At 34.7% G+C, this 22,192-nt stretch overlaps 1 protein-coding gene across 3 annotated transcripts in view; it reads left to right on the plus strand.

Annotated features, from left to right (window-relative positions):
• The window catches only part of LOC115876081 (nuclear receptor corepressor 1), a 224,823-nt gene extending 203,697 nt beyond the window's left edge, over positions 1-21,126 (plus strand). For all 3 annotated transcript variants that reach the window (XM_030891772.1, XM_030891773.1, XM_030891774.1), the window contains exon 13: positions 16,753-21,126. In XM_030891772.1, coding sequence (XP_030747632.1) covers positions 16,753-19,658 — 2,906 coding nt within the window. In that variant the 3' untranslated portion in view covers positions 19,659-21,126. The remainder of the gene's footprint in view (positions 1-16,752) is intronic.
• Positions 21,127-22,192: the final 1,066 nt, after the last annotated feature.

The following is a 22,192-nucleotide window of genomic DNA, read 5'->3' on the forward strand; positions in this document are numbered from 1 at the left end:
CGACAGGAATGGCTGGATGAAGGCGCGATGTTGTATTGTGACCCGTAAATACCGGGTGTGTCTCAAAAGTGGCTCACCCCTATAACTTTTTATTTTTTCAGACAAAAAAACGAGATTTGGTATATTAGTATATGACATAAATTAGGATTGACTGACGTATTCAATTGTTTTTGGTCACTTCCTGTTTCACCGGAAATGACTACAACTTTTGATTTTTAAATGGCACCTTCGGTATTTTTTTACTTTATTCCATAGAAAATGGATTTCCGAATAGAACGACATATATGTCAACTTTTGAAATTCTCGTTTAATAAAAAATTGTATTTTAAAATTCAATTTAGAGTGCCATGGCTACGTTAAAAACACTAATTCTTAATCAAGGAGCCTTGGAATAATAGATTTGATCGTCTAATGCTTTTAGTTTCTTGTCCTGACCAGTTAGAAAATGGTCAAATCGTATTTTTATCAGGTCGTTTATGACCCAAATAACTCATTTTGAGTGAAATTAAAAAAACTTACTAACCAAAACATACCTGTTGGTATGGTCGGCTAATAAAGTAATATAGTACCTACAATATAGAGATTAATAAGTAAATATTATATATTTGGAAAGAATTGCTCGAACATACTATAAAACTACCGGTTTAAAATATTTTTTGAACGGAAATATAAATAAATTTGTAAATTAAAAAATTAAAAATTTATATAAAGTTTTGTCGGAAAAATACAGAAAGCGCTGTGGGCTATTAAAACGTCATTTTTTTGCCATCGCGCGGCAGCATTCGCTTTATTTTTATTAAATTGTTTTTATTTAATAAATTACGAGTAGTACGGGTTGCGAATTAAATTTTCAAACGATGCCAAAAATAAATATGATTAGGAAAATTGCGATCGTTTCGAATTTGCCATTACACGCACAAACAATTACAGTAATCGAACTTCGAAAATTAATTAAATGATCAAAAATTATGTTTTGCAAATCAACATTTCCCGGGCGCTTTCATTGCGAGATACGGCTTTGAACAGAGTAATAAAAACGCTTAAAGTTTTATATTTTGTTTGTCTTCTATTGGATGTAAAATAATATTTTATGAATTATTTAACTGTAATGTACTTTATATTTATTCTTTTTATTAGGCCCATTCTGGACTCATAGGTATTTCATTTTTCAGATATAAGCCATTTTTCAAAATATAAACCAGATTTATTTTATTTTCTTGTGTACAGTGTGACATACCGAAAGATGGGACCAATTTCATTTTAAGGGTATATCTTCCAATGAAATGCAGACAGCTTTAGCACGTTTGTAGATGGACACATCCGGTACGTTAACAATAGGACAATAAAAACATCGGCAGTAAAGATATTTAGGTACTGACCGCAGGTTTCATACTGGTGATCGGGTATTAGGGGTTTAAGATTTATTTTAAGTTGATTCTTACTATACCTTCCGTATCAGTTCACTTCCATTTCCCTCCCGTTTACATAAAATATTATATCATGGAAATGAATAGGACAATGCACACTATCCGTTCCGTTTCCCTTCCGTTCCATATCCTTTCCTTCCATACCCTTTTTTGGCGGACGGACTGAAGCGTATCGGAAACAGCGTTGTCAAGTTCTTACATTTGTACCAACTCTGTTAATATTTTGCTGATATGTATTTATTCTTTCACCTCTTATTTAAATTATTATTAAACATTGCCTTTTTCAAAAGATAAAATTTTTAAAATAAAACTTTCGTAATGATATAAATTGTAGAATAAAAAGTATGGAATTAATACGGAACGAAAGCAGCGTCAATACAATAAAAAATACGGAACAGATATGGAATGGAAACGGAAGGTATAGTGAGAATCAACCTTTATGGCACCTGCTCTACTCGCTGTCCTATCAGGCTTTTTGAAACAGACTATTCAAAGATTAGGGTAGGTTAGGTTAGGGTTCTGTAACTTTTGTATCAACAGCATTGTCGGATGCGTCTTGTAGTTGGTTTTTATTAAAACTATACTTTCATTTTAAATTTCCCGCTTCTAAACTGAGATAAAATGGAATCTCACTATTCTCTATATTATCTCGAACCGCGTTACTGTTTAAAAGTACTCGTATTCTATGATTAATAATTTGTCATTTGAAAGTACAAATCTACAATGGCAAATTAAAGTCGCTATTTGGTATATAATGCGAATAGATCTATATAAATATATATTATGTGTATAGTATTAGCATTGTTAGCTCTGTTATATCCATACAATAGAACATACATACAGAGCATAAAATCAGAGGCAGTCCAATGCCACACAGGTACTTTTTACTGTTTCCGCATCGCATGCTTTATATTGTTCAACACGCAGAAATTTTGCAAATTTGTTCGTTCGGATCGGTCGGGCCGGGCGCGCCTCGCCACGCTCGCTCCAATATCCGTAATGCGCGCTAATTAGAAATATTAATTCCGATATGTTTGATTTGATTTTGATTACCTTGCATTCCGTACTAATTACTATTAACAATCGGACGTTTGTGCTGACTGGCTGGATTGTTGGTAGTTTTTTTATGCGTATTTTTAGACAACCGGCTCGGTAAAGAGTTTAACAGTAGCGGTTTAGTAAAAATCTGTTTTTTGTTTAAAGATATATAATAGACCTTTTCTAGTTTTTTCCATGCTTTATCTCTAGCCGGTCTTATCCATTGTCTTCCTGCCACTGATTTGACGTCATCGATCCATCTCTTTTTTGGTTGGCCCACAACTGCTATAGTTCCTCTTGGTCTAGTATGACTATGTATTTGGGGCCATCCCATTGGTCTGGATCATGTCGTACCACATGTCCGACCCATTGCCACTTTTTTAACAACATCCATCGCTTTTGTTTCTTCACGTATTTAGGTGTTCCGTATTTTTTCTCTCAGGGTGACTCCTAACACAATTCTCCCCATGGCTCTTTGTGCAACTCGCAGTTGTTCTGCTGTATTTCGTGTAATTGCCATAGTTTCTAAGCCATACGTAAGTAGCACACTTATGGCTTAGCACAGGTTAATGGATGCAACTGTCGTATGTTTTTTTATGTTGATGGGCATCTTTTTATTTTTGAAAATATCACTCATTTCCGAATGTCACTCACGTCAAATGGATCCTGCGTTAAATCTCTGTATTTACTATATTTTGGTTATCTTTATCCAGCTTGATATAACGATCAACGTTTGCAATAACAACGTTATCTACTGTAAGGTTATGGGTATTATAGTTCATTATCTTGGTCTTATTTAAGTTCATTTTAAGGCCTATTTTCTGGGATTGAGAAGAGTTTTTGAATGTCGGTGCTTAGAAAGACTCTATCGTCTGCGAATCTAAGATATTTAGGTTTACCCCACCGATATTTAACCTCTATTTTCCCATTATAGTTTCTTAAAGACATTCTCCAGTGCCAAAGTAAATAACTTGGGAGAGATGGTATCTCCTTGTCTCGCGCCCTTGCCAAGTGGTATGTTTCTGTTTTCAAGTCATCATCTACTTTAACGTGGAAAGTTGTACTATCATAGATATTCTTAATAATGGAATAATATCTCGAATCGATCACCGCGTCCTCCATTGCTGCTGAACATGACCTGGTTTCGATGCTCTCAAAGGCTTTCTGGTAGTCTACAAAACTTTTTTTATCTGTTGATGTATAATGTTTCTTTCAAATTTTTCATCTCAGAACTCAACTCTCATTTCAACTCAAAATATATACATCAGTTTTCGAATTACAAAATTCATTTTTTTAACAACACCACAGTTGTTTATCTGCAAGTTAAGACCTTTGAATTTTTGCTTTGTTTAAATTATAGTTTCTTATGTGATTTTTTGTGTAAATGTGTACTTAGGTCTAGACTTTATCTTTTCGAATCTGTTTATCAAAATAAGACTAAAATTCTGTACTATGAAATCTATGCGAAAAAGTGCATGATTTGTGGAATTTATAATAAAAATTAAAATAACTGTGTGTACACAACTTAGGTACATACGAGGGTGGTCTGAAAAGTTTCCGACCTAACAAAGATACAAGACATTTTTTCTGAATATTTGTTTTTATTTTTCAACAGTCTTCTTGTAACTCTACACACTTTTCCCAGCGATGCTTCTATCTCTGTATCCCGTCCAAATAATACTCGGCGTTTTTCTCTGCAAAATAGTGGTTCACGAAGGCGATTGCCTCTTCATTTGACGAAAATATCTGTCCTCCGAGCGCAATTTTTAAATGAGGGAACAAAAAGAAATCGCTAGGGGCTAAATCTGGTGAGTAAGGCGGATGGTCAAGCAGTTCAAACCGTAATTCGTGGATTTTCGCCATGGCAACCTCTGAGGTGTGAGACGGTGCGTTATCTTGATGAAACAGGATTTCCTTTTTCTGTAAATGTGGCCGTTTTCCGCAAGTTCTGCTTTTAGCTTGTCAAGTAATGATGCGTATGCTCCTGTGATGGTTTTTCCTTTTTGAAGATAATCAATTAAAATAACTCCATGACTATTTCAAAAAACAGTCGCCATCACTTTCCCAGCCGAAATAACAGTTTTTGCTTTTTTTGGAGCCGGTTCTTCCTTTGCCGTCCACTGTTTGGACTGTATTTTTGTTTCTGGTGTGTAGTGGTGTATCCAAGTTTCATCTACAGTAATAAATCGACGCCAAAACTCGGATTTATTGCGCCTAAACTGCGACAACATAACGTTGGAAATGTTCATTCGAACACGCTTTTGGTCTAACGTGAGCAAACGCGGCACCCAACGCGCGGACAGCTTTCTCATGCCTAAATCTTGATTTAATATGTGACAAACACGTTCTTTTGATATGTTCATAATCTCTGCTATCTCTCTCACTTTAATTCGGCGGTCGTCTAGCACCATTTGGTTAACTTTGGTGATATTATCGTCGGTAGTTACAGTTTTTGGACGTCCCGAACGTTCATCGTCTCCCAAGCTCTTACGGCCACGTTTAAATTCAGCTGCCCAAAATTTCACTGTGGTAAATGATGGTGCAGAGACCCCATACACAGAATCCAACTCATGTTTAATTTGTGTAGGCGTATTGCCTTTCAAAACCAGATATTTAGTGACAGCTCGATACTCGATTTTGTCCATTTTCGCAAAAACACTCACATCAACTCACTTAAACGGCTGTTACATAACAACTGCGCATCCAAAATGGCTGAAATTTTGGTGAATAACTGTCAACAGATGAACAATGAAAATTCACTAGCTTTTATCTACGAGTGCTGCCATCTTTACGTTGAGGTCGGAAACTTTTCAGACCATCCTCGTATAGTACATTGTCTCTGGAACTCTGGATATGATCTAAATTCAAGAATACACCTGGCATAATGGCAGTAAGTAAGTAAGTAGGGGATATACGGATAAGGTCCACAGCTTACTTTCCAGGTTTTCTTTGTGAAACAAGTTTTTTAAGAGTTCTACAATAATTTCTAATTTCAAAACATTGTCCTCGATTGTAGCTTTGTAAAACTCTGGCATTTTCATACGTCACTGAATAAAGGATATAGAAACGGAGAGACAAAAGGTCCACGTAATTTTCTTTTCGTTGTCAAAATTCGATTGTAGAACTAAGTTGAGTTCAATTAAATTCGACTATATCCATAAAGGTTGTCGCTATTCGATTTGAGTGTGGAGAAACATTAACCTCGAACATGCCGACCAATTAGCGTCTGGTTTTTCGTCGGCGTAAGCGGTAATTCCCGGTGTGTTGATTCTGTCGACTAATTACGGCCGGATTAGGTAGTTCGCTCCGCCGCCAATTAAAGCAGCCCTTCGCCGCGCCAATCTTATTCGCTTCGCTCCGTTTAAAGTTTGTCGACGGGTTTAGGACCAATGTTGATTCACTCCATCTCCGATAAAGTCGGACGAGCCGTTTCATCAGAGCGATAAAGACATTCCCGTTATAACATTATTATGTTATATTTATATAATATGATAAATCATCATTACCATCATCATCATTTTCAGCTTATTCATCCATTTCCAATTATGGTGTAGCCTCCGTCACATATTCAGAATCTCTTTGTAATTGGGCCTATTTTTCTCTATTGTTGGCTATGCGGGCCCAAGTTATCCCTGCTAATTTCCTAGTAGTATGGTCCCATCTCAGGTTTGGTCTTCTTCTAGGTCTCTTTGTGGTCCATTTTTTGTCCATCCTTGCCAGGTATCCTGCCCATTGCCACTTGAGGGGTTTGATTCTGTGGATGACATCTATTACAAATAAAATGATTAAACGAATCTTTTAAAATAAAGCTTTCTTATTATTTTTGTCTCTGCCTAATAAAGCTTAAAGCTGGCTGTAATAATTGATCTCGCTACAAGCATTTCTTCATATAAATTAATAATGTTTTAATTAATGAATTTAATTTAATTTAAATGTATTTTCTTCTTTAGAGCATTGAAATAAAAAAAATAATTAATATTTTTTTTAATTAATAATAAAATTTTCAACTTTTTAACGTTACTTTAGAACTATCTAATTCTTCTATTAGAAGTCCTTCTAAAGATTCCACACTAACATACTAACACGGCAAGTGAAAAAAGCTTGTAATATGTAAGTACGTACCTATACATTTGTATTTTCTAAATTTGTGGTCTACATTCTAGAGCTTAGGATAAAGGTAGGCTTAATCGTTTACTCACCTCCTTAAGGTGACACAACTCAATGTATAATTGGTGTATATAGATAAATTAATAGATTTATTTAAATTAATAATATCTCAACCATCTAAGGCTTTGTCAAAGATTTTATTTTATCAAAGAATTTGACAGTGTGATTTTATAAAATATTGTATATTAACAATGTCAAATTTTTCATCAAATATCTTTTATAAAAGATCTTGACAAAGAAATTTGATAGTGTAATACTGGCTTAAGATTCGCTGATGACATAGTCCCAATTGCCAATAGCCCTCAAGAATTACAAGCACAAATTAACGAACTAAATACAGCCACCAATAAAGTGGGCCTCAAAATGAACGTAGCAAAAACTAAAGTAATGTACAACGAACTAGTGGACAGAAAAGACATTCTAATAAATAACACAACACTGGAAATAGTAGACGAATACATATATTTGGGACAACTAATACACAGCTCGGGATCTCTACTACCAGAAATCAACAGAATTAAGAGAATGCCACTTATCTAAAGAAGAAAGCATTCGACCAAGGTGTACTACCAGCGATGCATGCGAAACCTGGATACTTAAAACGGACATCATAAGGAAACTGCAGGTCGCACAACGCTCAATGGAACGAAATCTGGGAATGATGGGAATAACCAAGAGAGACCGTAAAAGAGTAGAGTGGATACGACAAAATACCTAGGTAATAGATGTCATCTACAGAGTAAAACCAGTGGCAATGGGCAAGATATCTACCAAGAAGGACGGACAATACCACAAAATTACAAAAATTACAGCATGGTACCCACGAGGAATTAAGAGACCTAGAAGGAGATCCAACCTGAGATGGGACCATGATATTAGAAAATTAGTAAGGATAACTTGAGCCCGCATAGCCAACAATAGACAACAATGAGCCCAACCACAAAGAGAGTATCTAAATATGTGAGGGGTGCTACACCATAATGTGAAATGTTTGTTGGGTGGAGATGATGATGATTTAAAATAATAAAAAGACAGTATCGACTATTGATCGAACCCGGTGTGTTCGGGATAGACGTCGAACACAATTGCTATTGAGCTATGGCCGACCACCGACCACAATGGCATATCTGTAGTTTTCCTTTCTCTGAGGTTTGCTTCTTCTCCGCGGTTTGTCGAGCGACTTAATCGATTTCCGAGGCCCAGCTAATCCAGAACTGTTGAAAGGGAGATAATGGGTCTGCATTTTAACGTGCTTTTTATTTTCGACAAAGCATTAGACAAGAAACTAGCTCCAGAATTAGGTTTGCTTTAAAAGTACAAGAGAAGTTTGGGTAAATACTTCAGGTTCTGTCTATTAGTTTAATGAATGATTTTAATAGCGAATAGAAATACCTTTACAGGTATTTCTACTACGTAAGTAAAGGTAGAAATTCCTAAAAACTGAAAGATATTTGCAACAAATTTGATTTGGTTTGGTTAGGTTAGGCGCTGCTATACCCCTATTGCATCCTGCTCTAAATTTCATCACAGCAACACTTGCTGTTTCTAAGATACAGCAAGATTAAATCTGATTGGTAACGTCACACATAGCAACACAATAAAAGCAGGATGGCTGAAACAAGTTCCTGCTTTTGCTTCAATAATCCTGCCTCATCCTGCTTCAAACCCTATACCAGCCACTCTTGCCGTTTTTAAAATACAGCAAATTTTATTTTGATTACTGGAAATCGGGAATTGGGGAATTGGAGTTGTCTGCTATGGTACGGAACGAAACGTAAAAAACTAAAAATACTTACGTTTCTTTAAAAAAACACAAAATAACACAAATCACACTTGTGAGAACTATGAATTCAAATTCATAGTAGAAAACTGGAAAATTTGAGGTTATGGTTCGCGGGTACGTTAAGGCGCTTTCGGATGACACACTAAAAACTCTAAAGTTACTCCTGAGTAACCTATTGAACCTGCCTTATTTTGTTCAACTGGTCGGAATAATTATTTATGGCTTGAAAGCTTACACATATTTTAGGCAAATAAAGCAAAAAAATAGCAGCTTAAGCTGAAACTTATCAAGTTAGAAAAAATAATTCCTAATCTTAATGTGCGACTGATTACCAGGAATCGATTCGTTCTATTTTAGAGTGGCTGGTATGGGGTTTGAAGCAGGATAAGGCAGGATTATAGCAGCCAAAGCAGGAACTTGTTTCAGCCATCCTGCTTTTATTGTGTTGTTATGTGTGACGTCACCAATTAGACTTAAACTTGCTGTATCTTAAAAACAGCAAGTGTTGTTGGGACGAAATTCTCAGCAGGATGCAACAGGGGTATAGCAACGCAAGCAGGAGCCATTTCTGGCGATCCTGCTACCCGTGTGTTGCCAACTGGGAAGTCAGCAACCAAAATAGAAGTAACTACGAGTATAGCTCAAAATAGGTAGGTGTTGCTGGGTTGGGATTTGAAGCAGGATAAAGCAGGATTGTAGCAACCCAAGCCGGGTCGTATTTTATAATTCCTGCTTTCAATGAGTTGTTAACTTCCCTCACCTGGAAACACCAGAACACCTCGTTACTAAGTGCGCCGAGACGACAACCATTCGTGCCATGAAGTTTGGTACGACTGATATCGGAGATGGAGAACTAACCTCTTTAAAACCGTCCCAGATACTGACTTTTATCAAAGCCCTGAGACTGTATGATCAGTTATAACCCGTTATAACTCTAAAAAGGGAGACGTAATAGATCTGTAACGTCGCAATGAATTTTCAATACAATCCTTATACAGGGTGACAATTTGAAAACGAACAGTATTTAATATTGCCTCTACCGATGATAGTATGAAAATTTGTCGAAACACGTCAATTAACATATCAAGGGGGACAATTTTTGAGGTATTTGTTGTCGTGTTACTTTCAACCCCTTGACCCCCAGGGCACCTACCCCTAAAATTTTAAATAGCAACTCCTATTTCTTTTACCATTTTTGTGTTTCTTATAGAATTCTACATAAAGCGCATTATTTTTTTGAGAATTTTATAAGGAACACAAAAATGGTAAAAGAAATAGGGGTTGCCATTTAAAATTTTAGTGGTAAGTGCCCTGGGGGTCAAAGGGTTGAAAGTAATACGACAACAAATACCTCAAAAATTGTCCCCCTTGATATATAAATTGACGTATTTCGCCAAATATTCATACTATCATCGGTAGAGGTAATATTAAATACTGTTCGTTTTCACCCTGTATAATAACATGAAAATATAAAATAAAAAAGCCATCTTTCACCAATCGCTCCTTCCAAGCACCCGTCTCTATCATCCACTTCAATTTCCATCTTCCTTCTGTGCGTACTCTGGCGTAATATTTTTAAGTCCGCCCCTCCGGCGATCAGGGCCACGTACAAAGACTCCGCCGTATGAATATTTAAAAACATCGCCCATTTGTTTACTGTTTATTCAATTTCGCAAATGAAAGACCAAGATCTCGGCGGCTTTTATTTTTAATTGCTCTTGGGAATAATGGTCCCGCTACCTGTCTGCCTTTCAACGGCTGGCTCACAATGCCTCTTCGTTCTCCATATATGATTTTTCATTTGGAGAAAGAATTTTTGATTCAAAGTCCCATTACATTGCGATATTTTTAATTGGCCACGTTGATAGTAGGGGTTGAGAGATATTTTTTTCGCCTAGATATTTATACAGGATGAGTCTTAAATAAGTGCAAATATTTTTAGGGGTGGTATATTTCGACCCCAGGCATACGTGTAGAGAGTTTTTTTCGCAAAAAAAGATGCTGAAGCTCCAAAAAGCCCCAAACTTTCTGTATGTTCTTTAAAATCAAAGAAGCGATTGCCATACATTACTAACATCTACATATGCATGAGCAATACATTTATTTTTATTAGATTGAATTAAAAAAGCCTTTTATTTTTCTTTTAGAGGCTATCGCTCCTTTCATTATAATTTTGGCGTTATTAAAATTTATTCTGTGCCCTGTGTCCCATGAATGCTGACAAATCTTAGATTTGTGAAAATCTCCCGTTCTTGAATAATCTTTATGTTCTTTAATTCTAACATTTAAGGGTCTAGATGTTTCACCAATGTAAAATTTATCGCATTCACTTGGTATTTGGTATATTACATTTTTTGTTTGTTGTTCTGTATTCATCGGTCGTATGTGATAAAATGGATCTCAGTGTATTTTGTGTTTTGAAAGATGTTCGTATGTTATATTGTTTTCCTATCCTTATTTTTTTCTGAAAGGCCTCGTATGTATGGGATTGTAAGTTGTATATATTGTGTATTGTTATCATTGTGTCTATGATTTGGGGTTTGTATTTTATTTTTTTGTATTTTTTTTTTATTTTTGGAACCCCTCAGACAAGGTAGAACCTTGTCTGAGGGGTTTCATTTCTATAATAATACTTACAATATTTTATTAAATAATACTTACAATATTTTTAATAATTAAAAAATTAATTTTAGCCGAGATATTAAAAGTTTCTCCGGAGCGTTAAGACTTAGAGAGAAAATTCAAGGATATTCGAGGCGGAATATCTCGAAAACTACTAATTTTACGTAAAAAATGATAAGGAGTTTTTGTAGATAATTAACTAAGCTTCATTTTTTATTCCAAGGAAATTTTTGTAAATGGCATATTTTGACAGATATTTGCGAAAAAACTTATTTTTTGGCCCTTTGGGGCCATTTTTTCGGCCAAAACTGACCGAGCACGGTTTGACAATTTTTTCCTCTAAAACTACTCTCCAAAAGGAGCCTTCTCCAAAAATCCGCCTGAAAAGTCCCTGTTGACGTATTAGGCCGTGGTTTCAACCTTCATTTAGAGGACTATCATCTGGAAAATTGGAAAGTTTATTTAGTCGGACAAAGTTACTATTACTAAAGCGCTATTACTATTCAGTTACTTTAATCAACGAAACATGCCTATTTGTAGACGAAAATTTTCTCAGAAGAAAAAAATAGGCTCGTCATAATTAAGAAACAAAGAATGTTATAAAAAATATTTCAATAATACCTCTTATGTAGGCTAGCCCCTTCTAAAACAGTGGCATTTTTTTATCATAGAAAATTCAGAAAACCTTTTATCATACCCGACCACCGAAAAGAGAAAAAATTGAACACGCTCGCGCAGCAGACAGGCAATTGCGCGCCGTTTCCATTATGTCCGAAACACTTAATATAATAAAATATTCTCAAAGTTAAGCGTCCCATTACGTGCTCCCGTTCAAAATTGAATATTAATATTTAATTTAATTAGAGAAAAGTGTAGATTCTCTTTATGTATACACCGGGGGGCGGCACAGTACGATGCTGCGCGCCTGATTTCGTTTTGTTTGCTCGAGAGGAGCGTTGGAGGTTGGGGGGAACGTTCGCAAGGGGTACCGAGAGGTTTTAAAGTTATTAAAAAAAAACTCGTCCAATCAGAAAACGGCTTCTTTAGGAAAATAGAGGATCGATTAATTATGGAAAGCAATCGACCGCGAAGCGGTACATATTGAATATGGGAACAGTATCTAGGTAGTAGAAGAAAAGAATAAATAAATTGAACTGAGGTTTATTTTTACATTTGTACTCTAGACTTATTTTAATTCTTTATTTTATCATAAAATCTCTTTTTTATCAGCAGTGAAATTGAAAATTCTATAAAGAATATACGTAAGATCGAGAAAAAAACACTTCAAGTTACCTTAGAAATTACGATCGGTGATGTTTTCAGAGAAGGGAACACGTGAAGGAATTAAGGAGGTGGGGGTCAAGCAGAATCTCTTGTATGGGTGAGAGGGAGTTTCGGCCCATATCACGTAGTTTTTTTTTGCTGGCAAAAAGAGTGTAAAGTAAAACGTGTTTCTAGATTAAAATATATCGAAATCTGATACAATTATTCTTCTGTTCAAACAACAGAACTTTTTTATTTATAAAAAAAATTTAAAATATTTAAAAAAACCAAATAAATTATGCTTGTCCAAGCGTTTTCCCGAAAGACTAACCGTTTCTTAAATAACAAATATTGTAATATGTGAGGGGCGTTTTCACCCTCTTGGAATTTGAGATTCGAGAAACCCCTCCTTATCGAACCTCTACACCCCACAGTCAATCCGTTTGTCAAAAATCAGCTTTAAACGTCAAGCAGTTTAAGCAGAATCGTGATTACTCAATGGTCATATTTTATGAAACACCCTGTATAAATTTATAAAAACCTTAAAATAGGTAAAACAACAAAATAAAATATACGTGTTTAAGAGTTTTTCCGAAAAACTCTCCGGTTTTTATATAAAAAAATATTTTAATATTTGAGCGATAGTTTCACCCCCTTAGAATTCGAGTTTCGAAAACTCCCTTCTTATCGAATCTCTACACCCTAAAGTCAGTCTGTTTTCCAAAAATCAGCTTTTTACGTCAAGCGCTTTAGGCAGGATCGTGATTAATCAATGACCAGTTTTTTCGAAACACACTGTTTACATTTTTAAAAAATCTTAAAATATGTAAAAAACAAAATAAAATACACGTGTTTAAGCGTTTTTTCGGAAATTTGACCTTTTTTTAAATAAAAAATATTGTAATATTTGAGGGGTGGTTTCACCCTCTTGGAACTGGAATTTCGAAAAATCCGTTCTTATCGAAACTCTACGCCCTAGAATCAACCTGTATGCCAAAATTGAGCTTCTTACGTTGGGTGGTTTGAGCAGGATCGTGATTAATCAGTATGTTAGTCACTTAAGGATTTTATATATTAGTATAGATTTATATGGGAAATGTCTTCGATCGTCATTTCCCAGCCAACTGGACGCCGTTTTTTTTTTGATCATACAGTATTATGTCATCACTGTGCGATTTTAGACTTGTCAATCACATAAAAATAATAAAGCAAATTGTGTGTGTGTGTGTGTAAATAAATCCAACGCTTTTGTACTCATCGTACAAATTTTAAAAATTTCACGTAAGATTAGGATACTATTAATTAATATTATTAATAACTCTTTTTATTTGAAAACTCCATTTTCGGCGGATGGTAAAAACAACTCAATTACATTATAGAGGGTGTATTAATTTAATACTTTTACCAGTCTTTATTAATTTAAGTAACTCGTTTGATATTGATAGAGATAAGACATTATCGGTCTTCTGATCATAATACAAAACGCTACATTTTATTTACCAGGGGAGTACATTATAACTTCCCTTAAGTATTTTTTTAGGAATTGGTATAAGTAAAGTAATAATGAAATAAACGGGGCATTCAATTTAATTATGTTTGGATCATTCGATAATATTTTACTTCTGTATAAACTTATAATGACAAGATTAATCAATACGTATTGTTAGGTAGACTTTGTTATATATGGCTCTGTAGTTGATATATTGATATATTATTATTAAGAATATTACTGATAAAATAAATAGTTATCTAAATTGAGAATTATATCTGAACTTGAATGATTAAAAAGTATATGCCCTCTAGGACGGCCTATAAATAGTGCTGTTCGGATTCAGCTATAAACTGTAGTTTTTTTCTACTTATTAAAAACTAACGACATATAAGAAAGGTGCCTACAGCGTTATGGCATTGTGAGAAGGAAAACGTTATGCGTAGAACGGTGCTGTAGAGAAGAAAAAGACCAAGAAAACAATTTATGTAAATATAGGTAAATGTTTTGAAATAAACATTTAGAATTTTCAGTACCTTTGTATTGTCATAAAAAAAATATTTAAATCGGTAGATATAACATAATTGTTAAGTCCCGCCGCAGAATACGCGACAGGGTGTGTTCCGATCCCCCGAGATCGTCAAATCAAATATAATGGGCTTGTTAAAACATCTCGGTTGGAATGCGTTCGATTATACTCAGCTTGAATTTTGACATTGTCGTGTTTTATATCTCCGGGGAAATTTCAGAATAATTGCCAGTACCTACGAATAAGGAATTCAGTAAACCGTAATAAACACTAAAATTGAAAACTGTTTGAATTGTGAGATTGAGTGAGATTTGTCATTTTTTAGTTAAACATTTATCAGTTTAATAATATTACGCAGTTTTTGCAGATATTTTGCAATATACATTGTTAAAATGGATTAATTATTTTTTAATTAAGTAAAATTTGAAATTTACTTCTATTTAAAATTAATTAATTAGTGTCAATTTTTGAATTTATTATGGTAAAATTTTATCAAGAACTTTTGAATCAAGAACGAATTAATCATTTGTAATGGTGATCATAAAGCAAAGCAAGAATTTCCATTAACATACAAACTGGATAAAATTTTCTCACATTTATGTCAGCATGAGAAAAAACAATGGAGAAACCCCTCCTTATCGAACCTCTACACCCCACAGTCGACCGTTTGCCAAAAATCAGCTTTAAACGTCAAGCAGTTTAAGCAGAATCGTGATTACTCATTATTGGTCATATTTTATGAAACACCCTGTATAAATTTTTAAAAAATCTTAAAATATGCAAAACAATAAAATAAAACATACGTGTTTAAGAGTTTTTCCGAAAAACTCACCGGTTTTTAAATAAAAAATATTCTAATATTTGAAGGGTTTCACCCCCTTAGAATTCGAGTTTCGAAAAATCCCTTCTTATCGAACCTCTACACCCTAAAGTCAATCCGTTTTCCAAAAGTCTGCTTTTTACGTCAAGCGTTTTAAGCAGGATTGTGACTAATCAATGACCACCCTCGAAACACCCTCTATACATTTTTAAAAAATCTTAAAATATGTAAAAAAACAAAATAAAATATACGTGTTAAGCGTTTTTTTCGGAAACTTGACCGTTTTTTTAAATAAAAAATATTGTAATATTTGAGGGGTGGTTTCACCCCCTTGGAAATGGAATTTCGAAAAATCCCTTATCGAACCTCTACACCTGTATGCCAAAATTGAGCTTCTTACGTTGAGTGGTTTGAGCAGGATCGTGATTAATCAGTGCCGTCAGTCACTTATGGATTTTATATACATAGTATAGATGATAAAATTGTACTACAAGATATTGACTCAATACGGTTTGTTTATTCTCTATGTTAAAATGTAACATAGAGAATAAAAACTAAATAAAATACTTAAAAAAATCTCATCCCCGATCGATAACCGAAATTAGGCGACGTTGTTAGTGATTTGTATTGAGTGTTATTGCACGCAACAACCACACAATTTATGCTGTCCTTGTCACAACATAACCCGTCGTCCAGTTTCGATTTTTTTCCACTAAATTTTTCCTACCCGAAACATACATGCGTTACATCACATAAACTTCGTACTTAAGAATTTTATAGTTTCAATAACTGGCACTAGGAAAAACCAAAATACTTAAATATTATGACAAAGTCACGATTTTAATATTATTTCATTGTGGTCAACAATTGCGGATTTCTGCAGCACCGAGCGCTACTGTCGAAATTTTAATAATCAACTGAAATGTGCACAAGCCTATAAAAAATTAGTTTACTAAATAATTTATAGTTATTTAGTGTTTCACATATTCATATTGATCTAATTTAAATAAGAAAATTAATTTATTTTGTCATTTCAATTTTTTTTTTCGTTCAGGGGTAGGTACTTGTTTCCGAATGGATCGTTTCTGTTTGCTCTCTTATTTTATTTCTGCGAGCAAATACTGCGATCTCTCCATATACATTTTAATAAATTTAACTCAAATAAAGTTAACCTTCTCTCCACTTAATAAACGTCACTTAGAGTTAATTAATATTATTTGCCAAGGGAGCCTTGTTACGAGAGAGCGTATTTCGCCCGAGGAAATGTTCAAATTAAATAATTAGCTGGATTTTTAGGTAAACACCAAATGGTTAATTTAAATCGTTAAGAGACTCGAACTGAATTAAAAGGAATTAAAATGTTCTTCGCTAGGTCGAGTTTATTTTGTACCGTTTTATTTTTTATTATTATAACCAAATATTTGATTTCTGTTTTAATATCTCCCTTCCTATGTTTTTAATAAAAATTTACTCAATAAAATATTCATTTTTATTTGCCGCAGTAGTATAGTAATTATGAGTAAATTGATAAGATATTGTACCTGGTTGAGATAATTAGATTTTTTTCATATATTTAAGATTGCATACAGTTGCTAACGATAATTCTTGTTTCAGATAAAACCATTCAAGGTAGCTGTATTGTATGTAATGAACAACTAGGACCTCAGCTGCATTCCAGACCGCTTCAGCCCAGTCAGGCGTCTCAGTACGGGCTCAGGGAAGACGAAGTACCCCTAAATTCAAGAGTGTGCAATACTTGCCGTTGCAAATGCGTCCGATCTCGTTATACACACTGTCCGTTGCCAACCTGTCCAAACGCGCGAGGAAGAGTAAAAAGGTTAAGATCGTTTCCTTATCGATTACAGGACTTACCTTCTGACGTAAAAGATCCCATCTTGGCTGAATTTCGAATTCCTAGCGGTGTGACTAAATGCTGTTCCGCCTGTTTTAATAGAATTCAAAGAAGGCTTGGACCAGTCGAAGAATGGCCCGAGGAAGAAGTTACACAATTGAAAACTGCTCTGACAGAGCTTGGAGCAAATTGGCAGCTGATAGGTGAAAGGCTTAATAAGCTGGCGCACCAAGTGCGAAGTTTTTACGCAGCAAACAGAAAACGCTTAAGTTTGGAAAATTGTTTGGGTGATCGAAAACCAACTCTTACTGACGAAGAAGAGTCGGGCTCGAGTACTTCAAGCTGTGAAGAACCAATTAGGGACCGCGAACGACATTCCAGTGATACCACTAGCGCTGCTGAGAGTCCACCCGTATTACAAGGCCAAAATCAGAATGCTGTTAAAAAAGAAGATTATGATTCTAGTGCTACTGAAACAGCAGACGAAGCTCAAACGCCAGATCATTATCAGACAGCTACAATTACCCCTGTAACAAATGACTATCAACCTCGGCCTGCTCCTAGTCCCTTAAGCGTTAAAGAACTTGTAATGAATGTAATAGAAATATCGTTGAATAAAAATGCAGGAGCTCAGCAAACTGGTCAAATTCAGGGTTCAGGTATGGCTCCGACAATATCCTCAATTTTAAATAACGATTCTAACGAGGTAACAATTGTTAGTGAATACACTTTACCTAGTAACGCCAATAGATCTCAACCGCCACTTCAATCAAGGGCAGATATTAGCTTAACGAAGTTGGCAAACACCATTGGAGCTACTATTACGCCTGTTTCTGGTCCAATTCGTTCACAACCCCAGCCTGAGCCGATACAAAGTTCACGAGATGATTTGGTGGTTGTTCAGATACCAGACATAAGAGACTCTATTCCAGAAACTCTAGATCTTAGTATCAAGAAACCACGAGAGCCTATACCACCAACCCATTCTAAGCATCCACCATCTAATATACATCGATCCGAGCCGTCTTATATTTATCATCCAGAACGTAAAAGCCCTGCCCACATTCGCACGTCACATGTTAAATTACCCAGTCCACAGCCTGCAAATCCAAAAGGCGGTTCTATCACGTTAGGCACCCCTATTATAAATCAACCTACTCGTTACGATGGGCTCTTAAGACAAATACCAGACGCTAAAATGGGTTCTATAACAAAGGGTACTCCAATTCACACATCTCATAATCTCCAACAGGATAAGAGGGTATACGAATATTTTGCTAAGCAGGGTAGAATGCCATCTCAGCAAAATATGACAGCTCAATCCCAATATCACTATCCTCAAAGATCTCCTTATGATCAACAAGTGAGTTCGCAAATGACCTCAAGACAAATTATTATTGATGATTATATCACATCCCAACAAATGCTTAGCCGACGTCAAGATAAACCTCAATATTACCCCGCAAATAGTCCACACCGAACTCCACCTCCTCAACAAAGCCAGCAAAGGCAAGGAGTAATTCAAAGACATACAAGACCTCAGTATCATCCTCCGCCAGGACATGAAGCATTGTCGTCGTTAGTAGATATTGCTGTTCAGCAACCAAGTTTACCAGTTCCAAGTGCCCCACATGAAGGACTTGGTAAAACTATTGCTGACAACATTATGGAACAACCACATCGATTTCAAATTATTCAGCAGCACCAGCAGCAAATGAGACAGCAGCAGCAAAGAATTGATGAACAAAGAAGAGCATATCATCAACAACAGCAGCAGGTTCGGCCGCAGCCTAGATCAGATCCCAGTACAATGACTGCAGCTAGTCTTATTGACGCCATTATAACACATCAAATTAATCAGACGGCTGAAGGAGGTAGGGGAGACGTAGTTTCGAATGCAAGGGAGCCGCCGCGGGCTGGTGATTTACTTTTTCAAAGTTTTCAACGTGATCCTCCAGTTAGTCAAGATAACAATGGAATTCGACCGCCCTCTGTCATTAACTTAGATCTAGATAATGAAGGCGTTAATAAGAACCTTACTGTAAAGGAACTAACGGACTCAGTAATTAGTCATGATTTCAGTACTCGACCTGGTGCCTATTATCATATGCAAGAAAACGTTAATGAACAGTGGAAGAGACGACTGCAACAGCAACAGCAGAAAGAAGAGAATAAACGCTCAGCTACCCCTCTACAGCAGGTTCAGCAGCAACAGGATGAACGACAAATTATTCGAATTGCCCAACCTCAAAAGTATCATCATGAACCTATTTCTCCTCCAGAAAATAACCATTGGTCAGAACAGAATTTCAGACGGTATCAGCAACCCCAGTCCCACATGTCTCCTCTTGATTATGTTAAAAACAGAATTGTGGAGGTTATGAGGACCGAAGATGATAAGAAAGATATTCAAGATCAACACGTCCATGAAAAAGATCGTAGTGATAGTCCTGGTGACATGGTTATTGATGAAGAGAAACACGAAAATGATTTTTCAAATCCACAACAAGATGCCCAACATCAACAAACACGTCCCACACATCAACAACCTCAAGGTGCATATTCATATTCATACGTTCATAAAGACAATTCTAATGATAGTTCGCGAAATAATGAACCTAAACCTCTTCTATCAGCGCAGTATGAACCTTTAAGTGATGAGGATTAGCGTTTAAGGATGCGCGCTTTGTCGCGCAATGGTGTAATTTTTTCTTCTAAAGGAACATTGAGCATGAAGTAATTCGTTTTCAACTACAGTCGCTAGCCTCATTTTAAAAGTGTTAATATAAAATTGGTGAAATACATTTTGAAAAAAAAATGTAATCATATAATTAGATTTATAACAAAGCAAGAATATACGACTTATTCTGATGATTCAGGCATGTCATTATTTAAGTTTCAAATGCTAGCCACTGTAATAGGTGTATATACAAGTTTTATAGGTGATATTTTTAGGATAGAGTATTTCACATTGTTTAAAATTAAGAGATCCCACGGTGATTGTAATTCGAGTTTGAATGTTTTATGTATTTTTTGACTATAGAAGAAAAATAGTCATTGCTCCGCTTAATAAGTGTCTTACTTCATTAAGGAAAAAAATTATGTAAAATATGCTTGAAATTTTCTAAAGACAATGATGTTACATAGGGTGTTTTCATGGTGAAACATGAAGTACAGATTTGGTATCTTCACGGGTCTTGATGTATGTAACTTATTAATTGTCGAGTTATGTTTAAGTAAATTATGAGATTTTATGTAACCCAAAGACAAAAAATTGATTTGAAGTAAGAATATTAAATTGGAGTATTGGCAGTGGTATGTCGATATTTTCAAATTACATATAACTCAGACTGATTAAACTAAAAAACAATAGGTTTATAGATCATTTTAATATGTTTGATAGGATATTTAAATACAGTATTTTGGGAAATATTTTATCATCTACTTAATAGTTTCTTAAAATTTGTATAGATTCTTCGTTTCTTAACAGTCAGCATAAGTTATATGATAAATGTAATATTAAATTGAAAATTGTAGATGTACGATATTTTTTTTTAATAACAATTTGACAAGGGATGTATATAATTTGTAAACAAGAATAGAATTTTTAAGTCGAAATTAGATTATAGTTGGGATAATTTATATGACAAACTGGGTATGTCTTATTGCAACCTTTTATTATTTACTGCGATTATGAAGTGTTTTGCATTTCCAGAATAGATATTACTAAGACTTCATTTTGTTTTTCTACTGTATGCACTTACGTTTGCTTCAAGTGTATTTTTTAAATGAAAGTAAAAGGGAACTTAGCTGTAAATTTTAATTATATTTGTGTATATGTGTTTTGTTTAGTACTAAGCAGATGGGAATGTACATAAATTAAAGTATAAATATATATTATTAAGATCTAAGGGTTTCCCCAGTTGTAAATAATTGTGAATATTTTAATTTTTATCTGTTTTACAAGGTATATACTTTTAAGTCTGCGCTTTGGCGTCTAATGTTTAGACGAACTGATAATTTTTCTACACTTTAAAACAAAATGCCAGAGTTAATGTACACGTCAATTTTTTAGTTTGTAACTACTTTCAGATAATGACTTGTTATTTTGTTGAAATAAATGAATATCAGTTGGACATCTTTGTTTATTTCAGTCACAACCCGTCTTGAATATCCCTAAAATAATACCGGGTGCGTCTCAAAAGTGGCTCACCCCTATAACTTTTTTATTTTTTCAGATAATAAAACGAAATTTTGTATGTTAGTATATGACATAAATCAGGATTGATTGACGTATTCAATTGTTTCTGGTAACTTCCTGTTTCACCAGAAATGACTACAACTATGGATTTTTAAATGACATCCTCTCTCCTGTTAATAGAGTGTCTTGTCCTGACCATTTAGAAAATGCTCAAATCGTATTTTTAATCATATCTCAATTTTTCCAAATGGAACGAGAGTGGCTGATTAGCATATTTGTAAAAAGCTTTTTTTACGAATAATTTGATACCACACACTTGGTATATACAGGGTGGTCCGAACTGTATTCCGAAAACTTCGGCAGCATATTCAGAAGATAAAAATAAGTAAAAAAGTCGAAGTCGAAATAAGTAAAAAATTTTCTATCGAATAAAGCAAAAATACCGAGGGTGCGATTTAAAAATCAAAATTTATAGTTATTTCCGGTGAAACAGGAATTGACCGAAAACAATTGAATACGTCAATCAATCCTAATTTGTGTCATATACTAACATCGTTTTTTTAACTGAAAAAATAAAAAAGTATAGGGGTGAGCCACTTCTGAGACGCATCGGGTATACCTATTTATCAATATTGATTATTATTCACAAAAAGTCAAACTACCATGTGTTTTAGACGGTATTTCGTTTGTGAGTGGACGTATAAAGTTGCAGTTTTTATATTACTGTCCTACTTTATCTCAGAGTTTTTCACGTAGATTCTTTTGGCGTAACTCACAAGCGTAACTTAAATTAACAACCGTTCCTGCCCTCTACCGAAATCTATGTTAAGTATAATCTCAAATTGATTTCCCGTCGTACAGAAATGATTAAATTTTTCTATAAAATATCAATACATTTGTATAGGCCTTGAAAGAATGTTTGGCGTGTAATTTCTTTTTTCTATATCTCGGTCCAAATAAGTACTACTATACGATCAAAAAAAAAGCGGCGTCAAAGACGG

Source organism: Sitophilus oryzae, unplaced genomic scaffold (genome assembly GCF_002938485.1).
Source record: "Sitophilus oryzae breed Bouriz unplaced genomic scaffold, Soryzae_2.0 scaffold_1396_pilon_pilon, whole genome shotgun sequence".
NCBI classification, from domain to species: Eukaryota; Metazoa; Arthropoda; class Insecta; order Coleoptera; family Curculionidae; genus Sitophilus; species Sitophilus oryzae.